The sequence below is a fragment of the Heptranchias perlo genome, chromosome 4 (genome assembly GCF_035084215.1).
Source record: "Heptranchias perlo isolate sHepPer1 chromosome 4, sHepPer1.hap1, whole genome shotgun sequence".
NCBI classification, from domain to species: Eukaryota; Metazoa; Chordata; class Chondrichthyes; order Hexanchiformes; family Hexanchidae; genus Heptranchias; species Heptranchias perlo.
Window position 1 is genome coordinate 131923421 of NC_090328.1, and position 26760 is coordinate 131950180.

General features: G+C 40.1%; 1 protein-coding gene across 8 annotated transcripts in view; it reads right to left on the bottom strand.

Annotated features, from left to right (window-relative positions):
• The window catches only part of LOC137321288 (receptor-type tyrosine-protein phosphatase delta), a 513687-nt gene that overhangs the window by 84821 nt on the left and 402106 nt on the right, over positions 1-26760 (bottom strand). For all 8 annotated transcript variants that reach the window (XM_067983651.1, XM_067983650.1, XM_067983653.1 and 5 more), the window contains 5 exons: positions 22085-22341; positions 15487-15577; positions 7694-7906; positions 3045-3205; positions 709-821 (listed from right to left, as the gene is read on the bottom strand). In XM_067983651.1, the coding sequence (XP_067839752.1) occupies positions 709-821; positions 3045-3205; positions 7694-7906; positions 15487-15577; positions 22085-22341 (835 nt within the window). The remainder of the gene's footprint in view (positions 1-708; positions 822-3044; positions 3206-7693; positions 7907-15486; positions 15578-22084; positions 22342-26760) is intronic.

The window sequence follows — 26760 nt, forward strand, 5'->3', positions numbered from 1 at the left end:
TGCATTCTTGCGAACTCTGACTCAGCCAGCCACTTGCAGGACTCAAATCCAGACCGAACCGCAGTGAGAAGTGGCAGATTATGTTATTCGGTCACATATGCATTATTGTCTTATTTTTCCTCTTCATTTCTTTATAGAGCTCAATGAAGTGCGGATAGATAAGAACTTTTTAATTTTAAAAAACTGTATACTTTCACAGAGAACAAAGTTCCAGCAATATTTTACACCAGGTAAACTGCTACCAGAGTAATAATACTCATAAGCATAATAGCTGGTGAAAAGGTTAAATAGTCCCAACCACTTTACAGATCTGCTGTTTTGTTTTTACACCCAAAGCTGCAACACCTTAAACAAATTCTTCATTCAGGGTATATCATCAATAGCGGCACTAGTGCCAGCATGGATTTAGTGTGGTATACTGTGATCATGCAGGGAAATGTCAATACTATATAGCACAGGAGATAAAAAAAAAGTATTCAGCTAGAGAGACAAACCCTGATTTCTATCTTTCCTTCCCATCTTATTTTTAATTGGAAGCTCTTCACTGATATATCTTCAACCCAACACGAGGTGCACCAGTGTATTTTTGAACATGTGATGAGAAAGGTCTACAGAATTGTGTGCAGCCAAATTTCATTAAAAAATACACATAAAAACATGCTCAACACAAACCTGGGACGCTTGGACTAAAATTTTTCCACATCTCACCTGGAGTCTGGAAATTGAGACGTCTTAGTTCTACTGGGTCTGTGGGGTGATGGGAAGGTAATTCCTTGCTGTTAGGAATACTGCTTTTTCTCGAGTCAGACTCTGTCCTTTTCCTGCAAGGCGAACATTGTTGTTAGTAGGCATGGAAACAGACTGAACCCTATGCAGTTCAATGAGCTGAAGAGACAGATTTAATAACAACCAGGTAACTGTACAAATGATGAAAATCAACCTGTTAAATTTTTGCTTGGCTAATAGTTGCTGCAGCAACATTAGATAAACTTATTCTCAATTTCTGCGGTTTGCTCCACGGGGAATATCTATTTTCACATATTAAAGTTTTTTTTTTCCATTTTCTCCCTCCACATCAAATGGAGCTTGCGGGCATTTACATTACATACATAGGTACCATTTAAATTCAATTACATTCTTCAGCCACAGTCTACTGTCAAGTTCCTTCCTTCCCACTGGCATGATCACTGAAGCAATTCCTATAAATGTATTACAAAATCGGAAAATGGGCTTTACCTACACTTTTTATTAAAATGTGGTTAAAAAGAGAGCTATTCCCTCAAATATGTAATCATTTCTTTATAGCGACTTCTGTTAGATTATAAAGGCTGCTAGGGAAAGAAGTAAAAAAAAAAAACTGCATACTGTAGGAAATGATAAAAGAAGCGAACTAAAAGTGTTCCGGATGGCAAGTCACATTATCATACTGCAGCTCTGAAACCGCTTGGTCACGTGGCCTTTGACAGCCATCGGCAGTTATTAACAAACTGTACGCTCCTGTGAACGATGAAAATCATTTTGCACAATTTCAGGATATAACTGAGGGAGTGGCGATGGGACTACCGGCAGCACGATCACCATGTGCCGCTGTCAGTGGTTCACAATAGATTCCTTTTTTTGTACCTTTTAGTCTAAATATTTAGACAGACTACTTCCCGATGAAGTGCTTTGAGGGAAACAGTAAGAATTGATATTTGCTTTCGCGCTTGTTTGCAGACTATGGGCCATCGATAAGATCATTAATATCTATGATTACATACAATAATTTCCAGATTAAACCAAGTAGTTCTTCATGTAAAACTTAGGTGTCACTTTCTCTATTCCTTAGAAGACAGGTTCACGCCCCTCTTTCAGCAGTTACACCTTTCTTACCTGTCAGGTTTGCTGTCCCATTGTAATGCAACAGGGGAGGAAAAAAAGAAAGGTCAGTATGTTAGCTTCCCATAGGCAGGGCAATAGCCATGGCAACATAGTTGCTTCACTGCAGATGTCTTACTGGCAGGGAACATGTTACTTAACATGCAAATTAGGAACTGACAGTTCATCAGTGCAGTTAATGCCTTCTAATAGCAGCATAATGAAGGACTAAAGGTCAGGCCAAGACAACAGTAACACGCATGCTTCAACAGAAATACATTTCAATTCTAATGTCACATTCACTTATGTCCAGAGTATACTGAAATGCCACACTTAATTATTATTCTAGCGGAGGTGGTGGTAGTACAATTTGGTATTGTTAAACGTTTACCAATCATCAATCTCAGAGGAAATTTAATATGTCAAATGAGACCATGCCTATATTTATTAGATGCTTGCAGTACATAGGGAAACAACAGAGCCAATGTTGTTAGACTTTGCAACAACTAAGAATCCGTAAAAAATTGTCTGATGTGCAATAGAGCTGACACATGCAAAGAGAATAATGACTGCAGAGACTGAAGGTGGAGACATCAAAGAGCTTTCACTGCGGGTTGCAAGCACAGCATGTCTCCATTAAGGAAGAGGGGGCATTTCATCTGACAGTATGTGGCTGGGTAATGTGGATTATCCCCTGAGTAATGGGTCAGCTCAGAGTCAGGGACAGCAGTTTGACAGCAAACTGTACATTTGTCAGTTTTGACATTCGATTGACTGAAGCAACATGAATGTGCTCAAGCGACTCTTCATTTGCTACTTCACACAAATTTATAAGTAGTAGGGTTAAATACTTCAATCAGGTGGAGTGAATCTTCACTGCTCCCCATGATTAGAGACAACAGTATTGGGAAATGGCCTTTGCTGTGGTGATAGTATTCACTGCTTGCTCTCACTGGATTCTTGATTTTGCGAACTACTGTTTAAAACTAAATGGCAACAATTAGACACTTTCCTTATTTGGTTGCTTTAATGACAGTAAAGGATTTATTTGTCATTAAATGTGTCAGCAGGGTGGCAGCCATTGCTGTTCTGGTCACATGAGTCTCTTTGCAAAGCTGTCCTTCCCTGATGTCTCTGCACTGAGAATACCAACTTATGCACTGAATCTACAGTGCTAATTTTCTTACCTCTTATATAAGAGGATAGCAATGACAATGCATATGATGAACACAACAGCCAAGACAGGGCCAACCACCCATATCAATCCTTCTTCTTCATCTGTGACGGGCTGAGGATTAGGGTTCGCTGACAGGACAGGGTCAGAGTAAGGACTTGTTGCATACATCATCTGGAACGGAATACCAGGAAAGATTAGAAGGAATGAGCAGAACTGCTTAATCAAACAAATGAGGAATAAATTGAATTGAACCTTTATTTAAAAAAAAGGAATTAATAATTTGCAGCCCGAATTTAGTCTGGTAAATCGGCATAGAGCCGCTGTAATCTGGGCACGTAGGAGTGATTACGTTGCGTCCCCATCCTTTTATTCACCTGTCACAATGTGTGCAGGAATTAGGAGCAACTGCATAATACAACTGTTCATGAATCGACGGATGCATCAACACGCCATGCAAATGAGAAAAATATTTTAGATGACATATATCCTGCCATTTGTACCCTGGTGATGCTGATTGCAAGGGACAACTGTGAATCCCTGACATCCAGTGTTGCTAAGAGCATTGGGGGTGGGCAGGTAGAATTTAAAAGCTTGGTTTCTCTACTGCAATCAGTCGCGCAGCGATTGGCTGTAATACGAAAGTTTGCCTATTTGAAAGTGGGGCACTTGTTTTTTTTTAAATTGATTAGGTGGCACAGCCTCACCACTGATGTTCCTGCAAGGCACTGCGGTGAGTATCCACCCCCTCAACTGAGGCAGATACTCCAGCTGGAAATGACATGGGCACCCACCCAAAATATGCAAATGGCCCTTGGTCTGAAAGATGCACCATGGTCAGGGATGCAGATAATGGCTAGGCAAAGTCTCAGCCTGTCTGTCACCACTGTGGCAGAGAAGATATTTGAGGGCCATGAAATTGAATAAATCGCATTTTGAGAAAAGGAAATCAGGCAAAGAAGGTTGTTATTACAACGTTAAAACATTTGATCCTGCAATTGATTCGTCAACAACTCCAGTATCATGTGATTACCGGGATGATAGAAGACAAACCAGATGGACCTTGGTCTTTTTCGTCCAGCAATTCCAATGTTTCTAATGAACTCACAAGGTTTTATCTCCCCAGAGTGACATCCCTTAATTGTTAAGTAGATATAAAAGATTTACATACATTTCATTACAAAAGTTCTCTTTTAGTTATGTAACATTTGCAGTATTAAAAAGGAAAATAGTAGATCACTTGTTGTAGAAAAAATCTGTCATTGTTTTGAAAGACATTTCACTCTTACTTGCAACTAAAAATTGCTGCCTTCTGGGACACTGCCCCTTTAAGAAAATTTGCATCCACCTTGCTATGCCACAGCCTCAATCTGAGGCAGCCCTTCGGTTCTTTAATCGTTGTAGACAGCAGACCCAAAGAACTCGCAAAAGTAACGGTAACTAGAAAATTACAAAATGTAATAGAGCAGCATGGCTCCAAGCCTTGTCAGGTCAGAAAGAAAATGAAAGGGTGGCCAGCGTGGCCTGGGAGGAAACTTCTTTCAAAGAATGAGAAAAGCTCCACTTACAGTAAGTCATTCCTCCTCATTCATTCAACCTCCACATGATAAAAGGAAGTGCATCAAAGAAGCAAAAATGTTGATGGTGGGTTTCTTCAGGCTAGTTTGGGGCACAGCAGCAATTAAGTACTCATCACCTTGGGCTGTCAAGTCAAGGCGAGAATACTTATTGAAAGCAAGTAGTCTGCTTCAGATTACCATCTTAAAGATGTCACTGAGAGGAATCCTCCACGGGTTCAAGTGAATTCTATCTTTTCCTGCTGTGCCATGAAAATCACAGGAGATACATTCAACCACCCAGTTTGCATACTGCTGTTGAGCAATGGAGTTTCTTTAAAGTCTAGTTTCCAAATGGAACAAAGCATTGGCTAGACTAAGAATAAAAACCTCTTTGCACTGGAAATGACCATTCTTCTGGGTCAAAAGATGTTTGCTGTATCAGTTCCACAATAGCCTGTTGGGACTCGAGGGTAAATTCACTGACACTGTGCTTCTCGTCATGCTCAAAGGGAATGAGTCGGAGAATTGGAGGTATGATGTTGCATCCTTTGAGCATGATTCCCACTGTGAATATAGGATTGGTGAATTTACTCTTTAGAACCAGACTTTTTCACTCCATTAGTGACTGGTAGAAAAAATACCCAAAGGTTGTGGATTTATTACTAACCTGTGCAATTTGAAGATTCTCAGTGCTGATGAAGGAGCTAATAAAGGAACTACCTTAAGGGAAAGAAACTTAAGCTCACAGGAACCCATGGATTCAAAAAATTCTGGCATTAGTTTGTTGAGAATCGGATTCAATTCCCATGTAAGACCCTCCTGAGAAATGAATGGACATATGTACCATGTGTTCTTTGTAAACGGTGACCACATCAGGCGTTCACCCATTGCCATACTGTCAGAAGTGGATGACAGGCAGAAATAGCAGCAACACAGACTTTCAGAGGGCATGGGCCGAGTCACTTCACCAGCAACATTTGAAGGCATGAAAGAATCACTGGTGTTTTACACCCCAGTCTTTGAAATAAGAGTCATGTTACAAGCCATCAAAGTGCTTCCAATTATTCCTTTAGATCTTCACAGTATATGCTTTCCTGAAGTCCAGTAGTGTTGCTGGTAATGATTGCTGGAACCCCAGTTCTTCTCAAGTATCCTTCAAGAGCTCTGAGATTAAATGGAAGTTGTAGGGGGTGCTATGTCAAATCTGTGGGATAGTTACAGACTGTTTGTGATAAGAACTAGAATGTCCAAGCACCATGTCTTCTTGGATCAATGTGGGGTCACGAGAATGACAATCATGTTCTCTCGAAGCTTGTAAATAATCTATACTTTACAGGAAATGAAGAACGGGCGTAGAGAAACCTTCCTTGTTGGGATTGGTTGATTATTCAGGGTTGATCTCCTGAGATATATGGCGGAATGTGGCACAGCTAGGGTTATGTCCAGCTGCAACATGGGTTAGAAGTAAACCTCGATCAATGCTGTTTTAGTTGCTCAGACAACCCCTTCCAGTAGAGCCAAAGATTGTGCTTGCGAAGATGATGAAATTCCCGGGGTACCCGTTATGAATCCCTGGTCATTTAGCCAGCACCAGTGTTAATTGGTGATAGTTAAGTGGCCAAACCCAATGGTGAGCTGATTTGTGACCAGAGGGTGCTGATATCTTCTCCCTGGGGCTTGACCAATGCAAGTGTTCCCTGAGCATCCTTCATTCTCTGTTAGATTTGACGGTGGAAGAATGCTTCATTGAGCTGGATCCCAAGATCTCACTGCAACAAGATGAATCAAGCTTGGACCTTACTGTGGCCAAGTTTTCTTATAATGCTTAAGTTGATTCCTAATAGCTGGTGTGCTGGGACAGATATCACAATGTGGAAATGTTACACAAAGATGGAAGGTAACAAAGACAGGTACTCTAGGCGTTTGTCACTGGAATTGATCTGTGGCTTTTAACACAAATTTTGAAGCCACTTGCTGGAAATGGTCAACAGCTGTGGACTTGGGTCAATTGAGGTTGGGTTAATTCCAAGATAGCCTGGGGTAGGCGTTGATTTAAGATACTATCAGTCGAAAAGTGCATAAACTTGTTTTCATTCTAAAGCTGAAATTGAAAAATCAAAAAAAAATTCAATGAAATTTCCCCTCTACACTTCCAAGGACTTTAATGGAAGACTCAAACTCAACTGGTAAACAAATACCAAGAAATGGTCACTTAGTCAACTTCTATCATTCTCAATAATGTATGCAATGGACAAAGAAACAACATACATCAGGCTGCTACCTCTGGTGGTTGAAGAATAATTGAGGCTTGCCTCAGATTGAGGCTGTTGCACAGCAGAGTGGGGGAAGATCACCATCCAGGTACAAATTTTCTTAAAGGAACAGTGCATCAAATAATGAAGTACATTCAAATAATATTTCAATATTTTTAAACAACCAATGAAGATTGGGTCATCTTAATGTTTGGTGATTTAAGATTTTCATATTTATCACAAATTTAATAAGTTCACTTTTTCAGTTAGCTTTAACGAATTTCAGGTAAAAACTAACAGTGAAGGTAAGATTCTGTGGTAATACTGTCCCCAGATGGATGCACCATATATCTGCATCCTTTTAATGCATTTTGTGCCACGATTAGTATCATATCACTTGATCTCTGTTCTGCAGGAAAGGTTAGTTTGTTTTTTTGTACATGGCAGATCAGAGCACGAGACCAGCAAAGAAAAGCTATAAACACAGAATGAGAGCACAATACTTCATTCAAAGTGCCTGGAGTGGATACCTTATCATTACACTACTGTTGTTCGACATTTTAAGGTGCTAAAGAATTACAAAACAAAGCTGAGCAAATTGGCACAATTGGAATATTTCCCTTACCTTAACTATAAGTGCACCAATTAGACCTGACACTGTAAATCCATCAATGCTTTCTGTCCCTCATAATTACCTTCTTCATAAATATATTATGTATGATCGTACCCTGAAATGATTTATTTTGTATCCTAAAGGATTCAATGGAATTAAAACCACTGTTCATTTTTTTTTTTACGACTACAGGCACGCGTGGTGGAAACTTAACTGGAATGAATTAAACAAAACTTACAGATTCTGGGCTTTCAAGCACAGCCAAAATAAAGAAAACGTATTCTTGACCACTTTGGAGGCGCTTGTTTTCAAATCCATTGTAAAACAGCCGATCGCCAAGGGTAAACTCTTTGGGAAGAACCTCAAAATGGGCTGCAATATATGGCTTAAGGACATCTGCGTGCCTCCTCAGACGGATACTTCTTCGTTTCCTGGTAATTTCTTTCAGTAACTGGAAAAGAAAAATTGACTCAGTTAAATAATAATTTTTTAATGTGCAAAACTGAAGATCAAAATATATGCTTTGCTGCAGTACTGACAATGAGCAGAATGCTTCGGCTGAGCAGAACTTCCAAGTATGTCTTCATTGAACATTTGTTACTGTTATTTGCCATTCATACTAACAAAAGAAATAAAAATTCTGACATTCTCTATAATGTATGCTGCACACTGGGGAATCAGGCTGGTTTGTAAATGCAAACTGGGACTCGTGTAAAAACATATCAACATGCAGATTAATTATCAAACAAATCGCACCTGGAGCTAACAAAATGCTATGGTTAAATGTATATAATTTGTGCAAATCCCTGAAATCCCTCTGCAGTGTGACCTTTAAAATGTGGAAATGGACTTCACTATAAACAGTTGCTCACAGGTCAATGTCTTGTGTAGGCTGGGGCGGTGCAAATATATTTCAGTCCTCCATGTGGTTGAACACGGAGATGTGTGTCAGTTTCTGCATTCACTTGTATTTCTGTTTCTCCTTCTCCATCGGTAGCAACAACAACAACTTGCATTTATATAGCTCCTTTAACGTAGTAAAAACGTCCCAAGGCGCTTCACCGCAGTGTTATCAGACAAAATTTGACACCGAGCCACATAATGAGATATTAGGACAGGTGACCAAAAGCTTGGTCAAATAGGTAGGATTTAAAGAGCGACTTAAAAGAGGAGAGAGAGGTAGAGAGGTTTAAGGAGGGAATTCCAGAGCTTAGGGTTTAGGTACCTGAAGCAATGCTAGGGCACTGGAAATTCTCCCAGAGATTGCCCTGCTCAGCTTGCTTTGCAGGGGAGTTATCTGATTACCCCTTCAAAAAAATAAAATCATGGTCTGCGCCCATGGTGCAAACTGTTGTTAACTACAGCAAGTAGTATTACAGAAAAAAAACTTTAATAATATTCATATTACTCTTAATAGATTTCTGCCCTCGTCGGCACCAAACTACAACCCCACTTTGTTGTGTTTTAATATGTAAAGCAGCAGGTTGGCTTGGCATTTGCCATTTCGCCTTGGCGCTGTGCTCAATATCCTATTTTCATTTGTTGCCGATACCCGAAATGGCTGCAAGCATAGGTCACTCTATTTGTGTGCCCATATGACTCTTACAGGTAACTGAACATGCTGCCCACTCCAGGAGGGAAAACATAACAATTCTGGTTCAGAGTGCAAAGGTCAACATTCTGCATCACATTTATTTGTACTGGGGACAGCTCTACTGCTCAGTGCGTGCTGCGAGTGACTGAAACCTGACTGCAATAACAACTGAATTCAATACTGTTTTACGTGGGTGGGTTTCCCTGCCAATATTTACAGCATAGGTAGCATGCATGGCATCAAAAAATGCACTGGTTGTACTTTGCAATATTCCTTCCTAAACATTTTTCTTTACTAAAGGGATGGCATCCAATCACATCATGTTCAGGGTGTACTTTATTTCAAATCATAAATCAAACTTTCACAACTACACCACCCGTTACAATTTATTTAAGAAACCACCATTTTTCCTGATGTATTTTATTCATTTGATTTGTCTGGTTTCTATATTCCCAATGCACTGAGCAAGGGGTACAGCAAGTAACTTGCTTTAAGGCCTCCGCTGGTGCAGTTTTGTAGTTAGTCGCTACAAGGTACATGAGGATGTCCCATGGAGGCTCACGTGCCAATTTTCCTCCTGCTCTCCCCAAACCTCTGGGCAGCATCTCCTCCTGATAGTCTGGTTAGGGTCAGGCACCGAGCATATGGAGAATTGTGAGATGTAAGCTCCTTCATGGTGCACAGTGTTAAGATACCATTGGATTTCACTGTTGATAGCCATCTTATGAGGTTTTTTTTTAAGATTTATTTTATTAAGTTCTTTGGCTAGGGGACAGTATACAATACATACTACACTTGCAAATATCTACTGCATCTTTCACAGTTCTATACACATGGGTGGGATTATTCAATAAGACTCAGTTTATTCTTGGTCAGAGGCTTAGGTTAGGTGGGAGGGCTGTGGAATTATTAATAAAATGTCATGTGAAGATAATGAAATATGGCAGACATTTGGCCTTTTAATAGAATATTTTTAATTTATCTTAATCCCAAGTACTGAATGGCACCTGCAATGTTCGTGCATAAAATATGAAGAAATTACTTTTTGAAACCTTCTTGTAAATTATGTCCTTAGAAATGCAAAGAAACCTTAACGCATCTGTTACAGCTGCAGTCCCAGCGAAGCAAACACTCATCAGAAATTGGGAATAATGAAGAAACAGCAGAGTAGATTTTCAACTTGCCGTCTGGGTGTAAAATTGATGTTGCAGATAGGCCACCCGTTATAGACATCACCTGATTTTCATTTCCACTGAGAACGATGGAAATGAAAATAAGCGGATTAATATCTGCAATAAAATGGCGGAGGAAAGTCATAGCAATGTGTTAGATGTTCAGCAGCCAATTGCCACCATCAGTAATTTCTAGGCTGCAAGCTATACTGAAAATTGTGAAAAAGGGGTTGAAATTGCTGTGTGTGTTTCAGACAGTGTCAGCTGTGGCTCAGTCTGTAGCACTCCTGCTTCGGAGTCAGAAGGCTATGGGTTCAAGTCCCACTCCAGAGACTTGAGCACACCATCTGGGCTGACACTCCAGTACAATACTGAGGGAGTGCCGCACTATTAGAGGTGTCGTCCTTTTGGACAAGATGTTAAACTGAGGCCCCATCTGCTCTCTCAGGTGGCCGTAAAAGATCCCATGGCACTATTTCGAAGAAGAGCTGGGGAGTTCTCCCCAGTGTCCTGGCCAATATTTATCCCTCAACCAACACCTGAAAGAACAGATCATCTGGTGATTATCACATTGCTGCATGTGGACACTTCCTGTGTGCAAATTGGCTGCCGCGTTTCCTACATTACAACAGTTCAAACACTTCAAAAAGTATGTGGGGTTTGGGATGACCAGAGGTCCTGAAAGGTGCTATATAAATGCAAGTCTTTCTTTCTATTAGTAACCAATGAAAATTGACTTCACCACTATTTTAACAAAGGCATTATATTGGTAACACCTTTGTGAAAATAGCAGAACGAAGAATTCCATACAAACATATAAACACATTCCTCATTACCATCACACAGAGTGAATTCAACTGGAACATATCGTCACTGCGAATAATCAAAGCAAATCATAGGCGTCAATACATTTGAATCAACAGTGAAAGAAAACAATGTCATGAAGTTATCAGAATCTCTGCATGTTTACTGAGGGAGTGTAGTCTTGAGGCCCCCTCCCCTCCATGCAATGTAACTTTGAACTGCAAAACAGGTCTCCAGCCTAAATACCAAAAAGCGTAGAACTCATAGTCAAATGGTATGATTGCTTAATAAATTGCTGTTTATTTTTCAAATGTTTACTCTCCAGCCCAGCAATACCCATTGATTTAAAAATGTGAAAATCAGCGCTGCCAGCCTGCTCATACTCTTGGGTTTACTTACTCTATTTTTTTTTTGGAAAAAAGAAATATTTTGTTGCTAAGTAACAGAACATGCAGCCAAAAACTCTGAGGCACTGCACTGCTTTTGCTGCTTGTGTAGCCTCAGACATGGGTCTCTGTGATTCGAGACCTGCTTTTCACACTGATAGACTGCCATTCCTGATTGGCAAGGGGTGATCTCACAATTTATAATTATGGTGATTATTCATGAATTCATATATATTTACATTTTGTTTTTTGGAAGGGAACAGAGCTTTAATTCAGAGTATTTTTCAAACGAACTGGTACAAAAATAATATGATGTGTTTACTTCATAAATGTCTGCAGATGTTTCAAGTTCTTCAAAAGAAAAATCAGGATAAGCTGCTCTAATGGCTTTACACTCAAGTATCTACTTATATTAAAAAATACTACCTTTATCTTTCATTATTCTATACTGCAATTTTGATTTTTAAAAATTATTTAATACATCTACTTAAAGCTGCCAGACACCTCCACTGGTGCTGCCCTTTCTGAGGCTGCAGTGATGACACATGCCCTCAAGCTCCCAGCACCTCCTGCTGCTCATTGAGATCAATGGATGGCTCTCAATAGCTCAAACACAGACAGCTTTTAAAGATGCTTACATACTTAAAGGAGAAGTGTATTCCATTTAATTGTCACAGAACATTAAATGTTACCAAGGGAGACATTTACTGGTATCTTTAGAGGGAGGCCCGAGGGCTACAACGCTTTCCATCACACACCACTGAATTAATAAGAACGTGTATAGCTTCATAAAGAATACCACCCACTTGAGTTTGATCCACTGGCAAAGAACATAGGAACTTGAAATATAACTGATGCTTGGGCAAGAGAGAATAAGGAGGAATGAATCCTGGTGATCCACAGAAAGGGACACAGCATGGCACCATCCATCATGCCTCTCCCAAACAAAAGTGATAATCATATACTGTCTTCCAACCTGATGTGCTTTGACAGCAGGGAAGCTGACGGTTACTTCCAGTCCTCTCCCAATGAGATCTGACTCATAATCTTGCATTCGCCCTCCCCTAACCTCTTCATAACTGGAGCTAATCAGTCACCTAACAACTGCATAGGTCAAATGCAGGAGTGGTGATCTGCTCCCTGGAATGGTCATAGAGGGAAAGATTTGATATATTTTAGCCAGAAGGAATTATATTTAGCACAGAATGGTAAATGCAATATTTCTTTTAAGTAGCACTGAGCAAACAGCACAAATCAAAGGAGCTACTCAAGTTGAAAAACCCAAATCAACTGCAGAGTATAAACTAGAAAGGATTTTTTTTTTATCATACTGCATGGCAGAATTTGTTCTCACTGGAGGAAAGAAAATTGAGAGGAGACGTGACCTAAGTCTTTAAAATGATGAAAGGCATCGATAATGTAGATATTAGCAAGTTATATAATTTACATTGATTACAGAACTAGAGGACAAAATTAACAAGCAGAAGCAGGAAGAGATTAGAATAGCTAGTCCCCATCACTCAAAGCAGTAGGAAGATATATTGCAGAGCATCATGAAGTAGCAGATGTATTAAAACAAATCAGCTTTTCACAAATGAAGACAGTGATCAAATCCCAGTTTCAGTTATTGTGGCAATCTATGATACAAGTATGCATTGCTAAAACATGTGTTACGATGAAGCTCAAAGAATTAAATGTTTACCAGGCACTTGGGCAAGTGTCCTCAGAGAAATGAAGGAAAAAATATGTGAGGCTCTAGTAAATATGTTTAGGAGAGCCAAAAACACTGGAGCTAGCTGAGGACTACAGAACAGAGAACGGTATCCTGCTATTTAAAAAAGGTACAGTATGAAGCTAGAAATTATAAATCAGTCAGCCAATGTGGACAAAATGATCAAGTCTTATAGAGGGTGCTACCAAGGCTTATTTAAAGAGCACAGAGGTCATAAGGGATGGTCAGCCCTGCCTCATAAATCTACTGGAATTGTCTGAGGAAGTAAATGAACTACCAGATGATGGCAGTTCAGAGGGTCTAAATTAGGTTGATTTTCAGGAAGCCTTTGATAAAGTTCCACTGTAAGACTTTTAAGAGGGTTAAGGTTTGATCGAATTAATGGCAAATTAGCTGGCTGGAATGAAAAACTTGCTAGGTATTATGAAGTCAAAGATAATAAATAGAAAAAGCTCTACCTTGATAAAAGTGAATAGCAGAGTTCTGCACAGATCTGTGCTTAGTGACTCTGCTGTTCACAATATTCATATCTAATGTGGAGGAGAGTGCTGTTTGTAATATTATAATATTTACTGATGATATCCAGCTATGTGGCAACTCGACAAATATAAGGGAGGTGAACCCCATCCAAAAGGATCTGTATCAATTAAGCAAATGGGCTATAGAATGGCAGATAGACTACAACATACACAAATGTGAAGTACTGCACACTGGAAAATGAAACAGCAAACAGATGGATAAAACAAAAGAGTGTCCATTAGTAATGGAGGAGGAGGAAATGATTTAAGTCTGATTATTTGTCATATACTGAAAGTTTCTAGTCGGTATGAATTGGTTATGAACAAAGCTAATCAAATACTAGATGGCAGCAAAAGGGCATTTGAAAAGAAGCCAAAATAAGCCATTCTAACCTTGTACAGGTCTTTGATGAGGGCACAATGTGTATCATTTATTACAGCCTACAATCACAAGGACATTGGTGTACTGGGGAAGGCTCTAATTATGATGTGGGACTTGCTGAATTAAACTTCCTTTCATTTTAGTGAAAAGAAAATTGAGAGAATCCATGATCCATATCTGTGAGATGCTGAGCAGTATTGACAATGTTTTAAATGGTCTATTGACAGTAAGCACAGCAAAAGGAAGACAGATGTTTATGGTTAACAATTCGCAATGTGATTAGAGATTGGAAGAAACTATTTTTCCCTGTAGTAAGGAATATGTAGAATAGATCTCTAGCAGAAGCAGTTGGTACTATTTTGATTAACTCCTTCAAAAGGGATTGGATAAATACACGGTTGAGGGAAGTCTAAACTGAGATGATTAAATACTCCATGGAACACAAAAGCCTAGATTTTCCAATGGGTGTTATTTTAATGCTGGCAATAACTCATTTATTTTGAAGTGTTACCACCAGTGTTAAGATAATGCTGATTGGAAAATGTGGACTAATAGTTGCCGTGCTGTTGGAAATGGTATCTGTGGATTGCAGCAGGACAGGGTTAGACAGATGGTATGTGAGGATGGATGAATTTTCTGTAGATTTGCTTGATTACCTTTGGAAATTAAGTGGATGGGGGGAAGTCTACGATAGAGGAAACTGTACATTGTTGTAGAAAGAGCAGGCTTGATGAGCAGAATGCCCTTTTGATGGTTCCTTAGCTTCTTTTGAATGAAATAAACTCCCATCTTTTTAACATGATATGGATAAATACAAAAAGAATGATCAAATATCCCTGTGAAATACTATAGTTCTGGTCCTGCTAGTGATATTGGGTATGTGACTTGTGGAACGTAACAGGACCGGGTTGCATAATGTCGACAGGAATGTTAAAGACTGATATCCACGAGTTTTGTTTCACGAGACTAGGAGCAAATTTACAATTTTCTCTCTTCTTGGAAATTTTACCAATGGTTATTCACTCCTCTAGAGAGATGGAATAAGTTAAGACAGTCCTTTATGGTGCAAATTATGCAGTTTGCTGCAGGAACAGGGACCAAAGATTTTCTGCCCCACTTTCTCATGTTTTTTATGGTGCAAAAGACAGTAAAAGTAAATTATGTATTGTTCTTTTGATTGATTGGTATCATTATAAGCATTTCTCATTCTTAATGAAATAAAAGGAAAATCTGTTTGGTGAAATATAATTTCCATTGTGCATAACTGGACTGTGGTTTACAAGGTGCTGCCAGCCATATTGCTGGAACTCATTTCAGTCAATAGCAAAATACACACAGAAATACAAACAGAAGTTACAGCACACAAACACACAATCAACTTGATTGCTTCTATTTTTTCCCTTCATGTTACGAGCCATTTGATTGTAGGAGCTGCACACATACCTCCTCCAAATCCATTTCATCAGGACTGTCCCAGGGCTTGATAAACTTTCCTTGGGATTTCTTCAAAGGCACAACAATCATATAGTAGCCTCTGTTAAGAGAAAAGACGATTGGTAATAATATCAAAATGTTTGTATCATCTAATTAAACAGACTATTTTCTTAAGTAAGCCATTGTTCTGAATTAAAGATATTCATTACACATATCCCCCTGCCACTGTCTCAGGCTCATCCAGACTTCGCAACCTTTGCATCCCAGTTGACCTGTTCTGAGCTGTCAACCCTGGGGGTGAAAATTTTTCTTGGGCAACAGCACAAAATGGCAAGTGAGTCGGCTCCCCGTTTTACACCCCCCTGCCACCTCCCCCCCCCATCAAATTTTCTTTTCCACTGAAGTCAATGAGAAAGGAAATCGGGCAAGCGTAAACTGGGCTGCCAATTCGCTATCGCCTGTTTTGCACGACCATTCAAGACCAATTTCAAGCCCCCCCACCCCATCATCATCAAGATCTCCTACTTCCACCTCCATAATATCGTCCGTGTCTACTCTACTTCAGCCTACCTGCTGCTGAAACCATGATTCATGTCTTTGATCTGACTGCTTTCCTGGCTTTCCTGATCAGTCTCCCATCTTCCACTCACTCTGAATTTCAGTTCATCCAAAGTCTGCTGCCCATATCCTCTCCCGTACAAAGTCCTGTTCACCTACCACCCCTACCCAACTGGCTTACACTGGCTCCCAGTGCCTTAACACCTCAAAATTAAAATTCTCATCCTCATTTTAAAATCGATTCATGGCCTCACCCCCAACCTACCTTTCTAACCTCCTCCAGCTCTGCAATCCCACCTCCTCCCCTACTCCCCAACTCTCCATCCCTCTGACTCTGGCCTCTTCTGCATCTCCCCTTCCCTCTGCCCCACCACTGGTAGCTGTGCTTTCTGTTGCCAAAGCCCCACACTCTGGAATTCCCTCCTGAAACCCCTCCACCTCCCTCTCCTCCTTTAAGACCCTCCTTAAAACCCACCTCTTTGAACAAGCTTTTTGTCACCCCTCCCAATATCTCCTACATTGGTTGGTGTCCGATTTTTTGATTATGCCTATGTGAAGCACCTTGGGACGTTTTAACATGTTAAAAGTACGATATAAACAAAAGCTGTCGTAATATTGTGCGTATTATGTTGTGAATTATTACAGATTTCTTAACTTAACTGGCATTTGATAACGGACACTTAATTTGTCAAAATTCTGGCTCAGATCAGCTTTAATGCTCATCTCACAAGTTAGAGTGAAATTATAGCGCTGGTCCTTGAAGTAGCAAGACTTCTGTAAATTTTTGTTAAAAGACAAATATTGCTGCGAGAGAAGCACACACTTAACTTTTTTTCCCCCAGCAGACCAAGTTCTGGGAAAAGAATTCTTACTTTTCAAACAAAACAGGTAGTGGAGTACAAATTATTTCTTGAGTTTAGCTGATATGTTTCCTTATATTGTGATAAATACCAATGCAAAGCCATTTTATTCAAACAATGACAATATGCGTAGATGTACATATTACACACACAAAGAGAAAGGTGAACACAATGGGCTCGATTTTACAATGGTGGCGGGTTGGCAGCGGGAGGGGGGCGGTGAAGGTGCGCGAGGCAAACCCGCACGGCTGGCTGCCATCAGGAGCTGCAACGCGAGGGGGGGGGGGGGGGGGGGGGGCGAGAATGGAAGATCCAGCGCTGGACTGGAAGACTGGGGCGGGGAAGGCAAGAGAGCGGAAGATCGGGGGGAGAGGGGAAGATCAGGGGGAAGATCGGGAGGACATTGGTGGAAGATCGGGAGGACATTGGTGGGGGTGAAGAGGGGGACTTCGGGGGAGGGGTGAAGAGGGAGTCATGGGGGAACATCGGGAGGACATCGGGGGAAGATCGGAGGGGTGAAGAGGGGGACATTTGGGGGGGGGGGTGCAGAGGGGGACATTGGAGCGGGAGACATCGGACATCGGAGCAGGCTTCAAAAGGTAGGTTTATTTAGCGTTTTCACATACTTCCGTGGTTTTTTATTTAATTTATTTAGTTTCTTTTTCTCTGATCCGGCCCTTCATTCCTGGTTTTACCAGGTGTGAATCAGAAGCGGTGGGCAAGCCAACCAGGTAAGTTAAAAATAGTTCTAATCCCTTCATCTGTCACAGGTGAAGTGCCTTAAGTACCTCAATGAGGTACATTTGGCTCTTCAACTGTCATCCCGCCGGCTTTAATTGCCCCCAACACACCTGCAATTGCCTCCTAAAATCACCCCCAATGAGTCTTTCCCACAAACCTTACATTTCTATTTCTCGTTCTAGTCTTTATTTGTAGGGAGTTTTTGTTATATAATGATGCTTGTTATCTTGTAAAGTGGTGTTAGGCTGCAATGTGAGTACTCTTGCTATTTATTGGTTCACAAACAAAGCATCATACTTCAATCCCTCCTTTAGCAACAGTGCAAGACTCTCATGTCATGAAACAGGAGAACTAGCTTTATTTCAATATAATGAACTTTGCCAAAAACAATAATGGCCCAGAGATTGATGGAAAAATAACAATGAGTTCATGGCCCCGTCATTATTCGTTCCTAAAAAAAATCCAGCAATTTATGGCAAAATAGAGATACGCCATGAGTTCTGATTCTCCACAAATTGCTGGACAATTAGCCGTTAGCCTCAAAGAAACTGAAAAAATTGCAACCTCGCCATGAGCCTCCCCATTGAAATTAATTGCGTGTCATGAAATTGCTGGATTTACGCCGTTAATGCGAATTAATCTTGCCACAGCCATTCAGGGCTGGTAATTCACGTCGTAAGGACCCTGTTAATCATATGATTTATGGTCCTGACGTGCCACTCGACCATGGAGGCCCGCGGGGAGCGAATTAAACTTTTTAAATCCACTTTGACGGTATTTTTGTTCTAGTCTTGCCATCCACACTCCTGTTAGTTGTATCATGCAATTACCAGGATGGTAGAAGGCAAACTAGATGGATCTTTGTCTTTTATCATCTAGCAATTCCTATGTTCCTGATCATGATCATCATGCTGGTTCAATACTTTATGGCTCAAGAATGTTTTTGCACTTCACACACCTACCCTGCCTTTCACTCATTAACTTCTCGAGGGCCAATACAACAATTACCAAACACAACTGGGTTACAATGTCCTCTTCTTCTGCTGGCTCTTTTTAATTTTTTTCTTACTTTTCCTTAATGTCTCTTTTCTCTCACTCTTAATTCACTCTCTTTCCTTCCCTCTATTTTACTTTCTGTCTCTGATTTACCCTATTTCTTTCTCCATGGTTTGCTCTGTTTCTTGACCTATCCTTTTGTTTCATTGGTTAAGGAGATAGACCATTGGGCAGGATGTTCATGAAGTCCCCAAGTGTGACATTGACATCGCTGCGCCATTGTCGCTTCGCGTTCCAGCAATTTGCGACTCAAATATAGTGCGATCCGAAGGGTGAGGTAAAAAGTCCAATTCACATTGCTCACCATGAAATGCGCCTTCCAGCAATTTCTGAATCAAATGTTTAAGTACCAGCACACACTCCTCAGCCCAGCTAAGGCAACAATGCCACCATGGACATAAGGACAAAAGAAATAGGAGCAGGAGTAGGCCATATGGCCTCAACTCCACTTTCCTGCCTGATCCCCATATCCCTTGATTCCCTTAGTGTCCAAAAATCTATTGATCTCAATCTTGAATGTACTCAATGACTGAGTATCCACAGCAGTTTGGGGTAGAGAATTCCAAAGATTCACAACCCATTGAGTGAAGAAATTTTTCCTCATCTCGGTCCTAAATGGCAGGCCTCTTATCTTGAGACTATGACCCCTAGTTCTAAAATCTCTGAGTCAGAGGTTTTGCTATTTAATAACAATGGGAGTTTGTAATTAAATATTATCCTTCTCAGTAACTTCCTATTTTTCTCATCATTTTTACCATGAAAAAACATTGGTCTCACACAAAGTAGAGGAGAATGCATTGGATTTTACCCTCAATGGGTGATAGTGCATTTACTGCCATCGGTGCAGTCCAAATCTGTAACTTCTCCCCAAAAATAAAACATGCCAGCATATCCAAATGCACATCTTAAGTTTTTAATCCCTAAAAATTCAGAAAGGTTCGTTGTGCCTTGCTGACAGAAGGATTCCATTGCCACTGAGCAATGGGGAGGTAAGAAGCGAATAAACAAACTTTTAACCAGTCTTGTTTCCATCAAGTCACTGTACCACTATCACCAAAAATGAAAGTTAGATCGGGGGCGTGGCAGATTCTGCAGTCACATCCTTGCATAAAGGTAGTTCGGAGCAGGAGTAACTTTGTGTGATATACTAACAGATCTCCCATAGCACTGCTCACCGAGTCAGAGGTTTTACTATTTTATAACAATCAGAGTTTTATCAACCAAGTTTGATAGGAAAAGAGTGATATTTACTGAAATGTGCGCTATAATCAAGACTCCTGATACATTACTAATGGATCTCCTTTGGCATTGCTGACAAGAAGATGGAGCACATGAACTTTCCCCACAAAAAAATTAGTCAGCAAATAAAAGCAGCAGATATTTACTGCAATGGTTTCCTCCCAAAATCCTAACCTAAATGAAAGAAGTAGCAGTTTAATGGAAGAGGATTGCTGCAAAATTTATTAATTAAATAAAAACAGTGGCTTTCAGCGATGATGGGGCCCACTATTTAAGCAAACAGGTTTGTGCAAGTTTAGAAAAAGAGAGGCTACCTAATAGAATGCAGATCCAAATTGCATTAATTAAATAAAAGATTGAAACCGCAGCTTTGACCAAAATTCATTAAAAAAAGGGCGGGAAATTGAAAATGTATTAAATAAAATTAGGAGATTGAACAGGGTTATTCCAAAATTTATTATTAAATAACACCATGAAATATAATGGAAATGGCCCAAACACAAAAAATAACAGTAAACTTAATAGGGCTGATGCAAAAATTACGATTGAAACAACAGTGGGCATTTAATGGGGAATGGGTTGTGAATACATTATAAATGATGAACATTAATCATAGCAGAAATGAATTAATTTCAACAAAGGAGGCAGAGGGAGAACAGGAGAGGCTGCACAAAATGGGGCAGAGTGGGGAGCACAGCAGTGGGCCCAGAACTTGATTTTCAGTGGCATTTCAGGCCAAGGGAGGGTGGACGTTACAGCAGTGAACCTGAGGCAGCATTTCAAACCAAGGGTGGATGTTGGATAAATGCAGGGGACCTAAATTTCAGCAGCAAAGTGCAGGAAAACACACCGAGTGGGCCGAAGGCCTGACTTTTGGTAGTAATGGGCCCCATGGGTGGGTAGAGGGAGAACTGTAGTGAAGTCAAGAAAGCGAAAGCAGGAGGCTAGAAGAAAGATAGCTGGGTAACGTATAAAAATGTTAAATTCTTTTTGAACTTACAAGAAAACTAAAAATTGATGGTCAGACATTGCTGTTTCAAGAAAATGGCAGGAACCTGGCTACACCAGTGTAGGAGGCCTACAACTACAGTGTGACAGACAAAGAGGGTTTTGACATTGTACAAATGTTCACATAGGAATTCCCATAGCAAGTTTCCATTATAAATGTTGACATAAAAACAATTATTCAAAAATTGTGACAGCAGGAAATGAGTTATGGACAGGAATTTCATGCCATATGCAAGGCTTCTAATAATATACTGATAAATGTTGTGTTTTCGGTTTAAAATTTAAAGTTAAGGTCGGGTCAATCTAAAATTACTGACTAACACCAGCTCATTAGGTTACCGGAGATGTTCTTAAGTTGGTTTGATTGTTAATTGAGACAATTTGACCTTGTTTTTGGAAGTGAAACAATGTCAATTTGTGAATCATTCAATTTGGAATTGAGTTTATCAAAGAGACAATTAAGCAATCAAATTAGTACAAAGCCAATCTACATTTTCTGCCTACAATGAATTGCATTGAATGAGTGTAGCTTCTAAGGGCTTGTAGTCACTGTGTAGAAATTGTTCTGTATGTGCTTTATTGTTACAATCACAGTCCATAAACCAAGTACTCAATTTGGAGCCTGAAATGAAGGGGAGAGTGATGTCTTAATATTTGTGTCTTGCAAAACAGCTTGGGTGAAGTAACAGTGTCGAGGGCACTGGTGATCTAAGTCAGGGCACAAGTCCAAGAGACTGCAGTTTCTGGATCATAGTGGGTACGATGTCCCCTTATAGGGAGCACAACAAGATCCCAAACTTCCAGCACAGTGATCAGTAATATATTACTTGGGTGGTTCTAGCCTCGACCAACATTTTAGCTCTTTATGATCGGCGCTAGAGAGAAGGTGACGACTAAAAGCCTGGCGGTCACTCAATTTTAGTAATGTTGAAAATCAAGTTAGTTCCAGCAGTAAAACTGTTTCAAATTATCGTAGTGGGAAAATCCAGCTAAGTACAAAATATTTTGCTAGGAAAAATTAAAAGCATGTTGATTTGGGAATGGTTTAACTCAACATGAGGAAAATATGCCGGTGAAAAAGAATAATCACAGAAGAGACTTGAGCAAAACTCCAGGTCGCAGGTTATTATGCGACTGTTGCTTACTTCACTGGGGCTGGTGGTGTTGGCATTGCTGTCAGCTCAACGGTTAGCATTCCATCAGAATTGGTTTTCTCAATCAGGACTGGCTTGGTGCGGAGCAGGTCTGGCGCTGTGTGCGCTGAGACCACTTGCTGTAGTCCCCCAGCGCTGTTTCCTCGATTGGTCAAAACGAATGAATATGACGTGTCAGGATTTAAATTGGTGATTAGCTTCTGTGTAGCTCTCCCGTCCACTTCAATATGGTCATTATTGTAGATGATCTGAACAGTTGGGAAAAAAAAACTCCGTTAGTTCCTTTACTGGTTACAATCAATTCAAAGTATCAAATCTTAATTGACAGAATAATAGGTGTTTGTGTTGATTTATTAAAACAGGTAGATTAATGTTACTTTCAGAACATATTATTTCAGAAACATGAAATTTATTGCAATACGCATTCCAGTAACATTTCCCCAGCATTTTTTCATGAATTACATTTTCTTTAACTTGTTGCTCAGTCATAGAAATTGAACTCAGCTATGTCCTGGGGAGCATATTATACAGCTGCTCCATGATAACAGAAGTGGGAGAGTGGAGGAACCAAAACTTTTAAATTACTTTTTTCACAAGGGAAAACACTTCATAGTATTCCAATCCAGGAACTGGAGGCTTGGGGGATGGACCTAAATTGATGGAGCAAATAGTTATCAGAAATGAAGTGGTCATTAACAAAACCAGAGACTTGAATCTTCATTAAGTACCAGGATCAGTTGAAATGGCTCAGAGTAATTAAATAAATGAGGGTGTAAGTAGGGGGTGTGATTGCTGCAGATATTTGTCACAGCTCGTTGGACATGGGTGAAACCAGAGGACTGGTGAAGCACTAATGCTTTCCAGCCTTTAAAAAGTCAAAAGCTTGATCGAGGAAATTATTGACCTGTCAGCTTTTATATATCTATATAGACTGGAGAAATAACATTGGAGTCTCACCTACAGAAAGCAAACCAAAGGCATTTAGTGAAAGAGAGATGGATTCAAGCTGCTATGGGTTTAAGAAAGGCAGGTCACTGCCTATAAAATTTATATTAATTCTGTACAAATGTGACAGAGACTCTGAATTAAGATAATGTGAATACTGTACATGCTGACTTTCAGCAAGCATTTGGTAATGTTATACAGCAGGAATCTTCTAGCTAGTTCAAAGGCTCATGGGGTCAGGAAGGAAATTGTTAATTGCATAATGAGGTAAGAGAAAACGGGACAGCTATTCACGGTAACAGCTCTAATCAGAAAACTGAGACCTGTTATCCCCAAGTGATCTATCCGTGGGTCTCTGCTGTTCATATTTATTAATGGACAATGAGGAAGGTAAAACATCGAAATCTGGAGGAAAAAATCAGATGGTGTGGATAAGCAGAATTATCCAAAAAGGATACTGTGAAAAATGATCCACCGGAAATTATAACTGCAGAGATAAATAGCATTAACTTATATGCTAAAAATACGTTTCCAGGATGAAGGGCATGTTGCTAAATAAGGTACAGCAGGAAAGAAATTTGTATGTGATAGCAGCCTAACATTGAAAATGTCATTATATTTTGTGGCAGTATTTCTCAAGGCAGATAGACTAGTATGATGTGTAAGTGGACATACAGTGTACAGAGGTACCGTTACTTTATTAGATTGCTGTTGCCTGCAGGCACACGGGTCTTGACCCTTCGGATGGCACCCGCAGGTAAAAACAGACCAATCTCCACACAGCCAATGACAGTGCAGACCCACTTTTTCATGGGCAGTGCTGTCAGAGCTACGACCTCCTCTGTCAGCCTGCTAAACATGTTGAGCCTTCAGTGAAGCAACGTGCCTGTGGTGATGCAAAATAGTGTCGTGACATGAGCACGCTGACACATGGAGCCAGCTCAGCTTCAAAGTCCGCGATAGAGATTTGCAATATAACTCAAAAGTTATTACGTGCATCACTGCTAGTACAAGTGATGCACATCAGCTGACACAGCAAAAAAGGGACAGCAGTTACAGTTATCTCTTTAGCTGGTGGCACTCGGTACAATTGATCCATACACAGAGTAACTCCTCCAATATAGGCTTATAGAAGACCATTGGTAGCCTTAAATATAAGAATGGGAGAATGACGCAAGACGTTTGTTTTGATCCTGCTCTCCCAGGACTTGGACAGCATGGAGCTGGAACATAAAAATGCCTTGAATCTCAGGAAGTGATACTGACAGTATATAAAACTGTCAGTGCAGTGAGATTGTATTGCAACTGATTGTGATCACTGCACACATAAAACGACAGAGGCAGTGAAAAGGATTCAAAAGAAATCAAGGACAATTCTGGGCCTTGGTTCACAAAATTACAAAGGGACTAAAAGAACTCAATCTGTTCTCATTAGAAAAAGAAAATGGAGGGAACATTTAAAATCACGACGGGAATCAATTGGTTATTTCTTTGTTCAAAGGAGTGAAAAGAGACAAACTAAAGACATTACCATAAACTGTCGAATGCACAAGCCAAATGTAACTTGAGTAATTTCTTGAGATTCAGTTAAGTGTACTGAGCAGACTGCTTGCTGGCTGCCTTGCACAGTGAATGACGAGTACTGAAGCATTCAAAAAACATATTTATAACTACTGAAAGTAACGAGGGAATGTGCAGGCTTGATGAAAATGGTGCTGACGTCGAACATAAATAAGAGGCTGAGTTGGATGGGATGAACATCCTTATGTTCTTACATTTAACAAGGAAAGGGAAAATATCCAAATGAAATACAATTTCACGCCAGTTAAAAACAACTTGCCAAAAGAGAAAGATAGTCACATTTCTTTGAACATGAGTATGACTGGAGTACAATTCAGATAGGCACATGAGTTCAGGCCACAGAGGGGACACTAAGGGGTTGAATTCCTCTGGTTGATAGCTTAAGTAAAAATGTTGGCATGAGTACAAAACAAGATTTCACAATTTGTACTCTCAATGACTTTTTTGGTAAAAGTATTGAGAGCAGGAATTCAACCTCCTAAATGTCCTAATCAGTTTTTTTTTTAATGAAACTGTAAGTTTATCTAAACTATAAAGCAATTTGTAATATATAATAGTTTTGTATGTACTAGGATACGGCTATGCTATAAATCCGAATGCAACAGCAGCTAACCCTTCCCTGCTCCACTGATCCTTAGGAAAGACATTAAGGTGGAGAGGCAATATCTGATTTGAGGGATTCATAGCTGCATTCTATATTCTTTAAAAATGTTGCTGAAATTTCAATGGTAGAATTGGATCAGTCTTTTGTTGTACTTAAGTGCCTTATGGAGATAACAGACTCTATAACTACCATACAGGTTACCTTGGCAGATAAAAATATCAGCAGTGTTCAATGGGTCAAAAACGTGATGTATGATAATAATGATGAACAAGTTTGTTCGAGATTCTTCTGTCTGCTACTTTAACAAAGTTAACCTATTACACTGATTAATTCCTTTGTTAAAATAGCAGACAGATTCACTCATACAAAAACAAATCAAAAGACTGCGGGAAATCTGAAGCAAAAACAGAAACTGCTGGAGACAGACAACAGGTCAGTCAGCATCTGTGGAGAGAACAGACAAGTTAATGTTTCAGATGTGCACAAGTTCTGACTAAGGGCCCACACCTGAAATATTAACTTATCTGTTCTCTCCACAGATGCTGGCCACTCTGCTGTGTGTCTCCAGCAGTTTCTGTTTTTGATTCAGTATTCATGGAAATACATTAATGGGTTTGTCACTAACTTGGCATTGTGTTTTGAACCCAAAAGTCTCACATTAGATTGGCTGAATATATAGTGCTTTAAATGCTTGATATTAAAATACTAAACTAGGCACTTAACACATTGGGCCGGATTTTGCTCTGGGCAGTGAACGAACTGCGCCAGCTGTTCATTAGACTTGCACTTGCCCATAGACTTTTCATGGGCTTTAGCACGGCAACTTCCTCTCATGGGGCCCTCAATCCAGCGCGACGCCCTCTCCCGGGCATCTGGGACCTGTGTGAACGGGGCAAGCAACTGTGTATCCCCTTAACCAATCAGATTGAAGGGATGTTAATAAGCAGCTGAGAGTCAGAATCAGGAAGTGTAAGTTAGAATAGCGAATTCATTGTCTAATCAGTCATGAAAGCAAAATAAAGAGGGTAAGAAATATTGAATTTAGAGATAAAAGAGACAGAAAGAAAAAGTAAAAAGAAACATTTAATTTTTTTTTAATGTCCAACAACAACTAAAATCTGAAGGAATGAGACTCCACACTTGTAAAAGTAAATTTTCAGTGCCAGAGAGGTTGTTTAGCAGTCATTAAGACTTACCACGCCGTTAAAAGTTTGCTTGGACTTAAATAACTTGACATACCCTTTTTTGGCGAGATCAATTCGTATCCATCTTTTTTTTTATTCGTTCATGGGATGTGGGCGTCGCTGGCGAGGCCAGCATTTATTGCCCATCCCTAATTGCCCTTGAGAAGGTGGTGGTGAGCCGCCTTCTTGAACCGCTGCAGTCCGTGTGGTGACGGTTCTCCCACAGTGCTGTTAGGAAGGGAGTTCCAGGATTTTGACCTAGCGACGATGAAGGAACGGCGATATATTTCCAAGTCGGGATGGTGTGTGACTTGGAGGGGAACGTGCAGGTGGTGTTGTTCCCATGTGCCTGC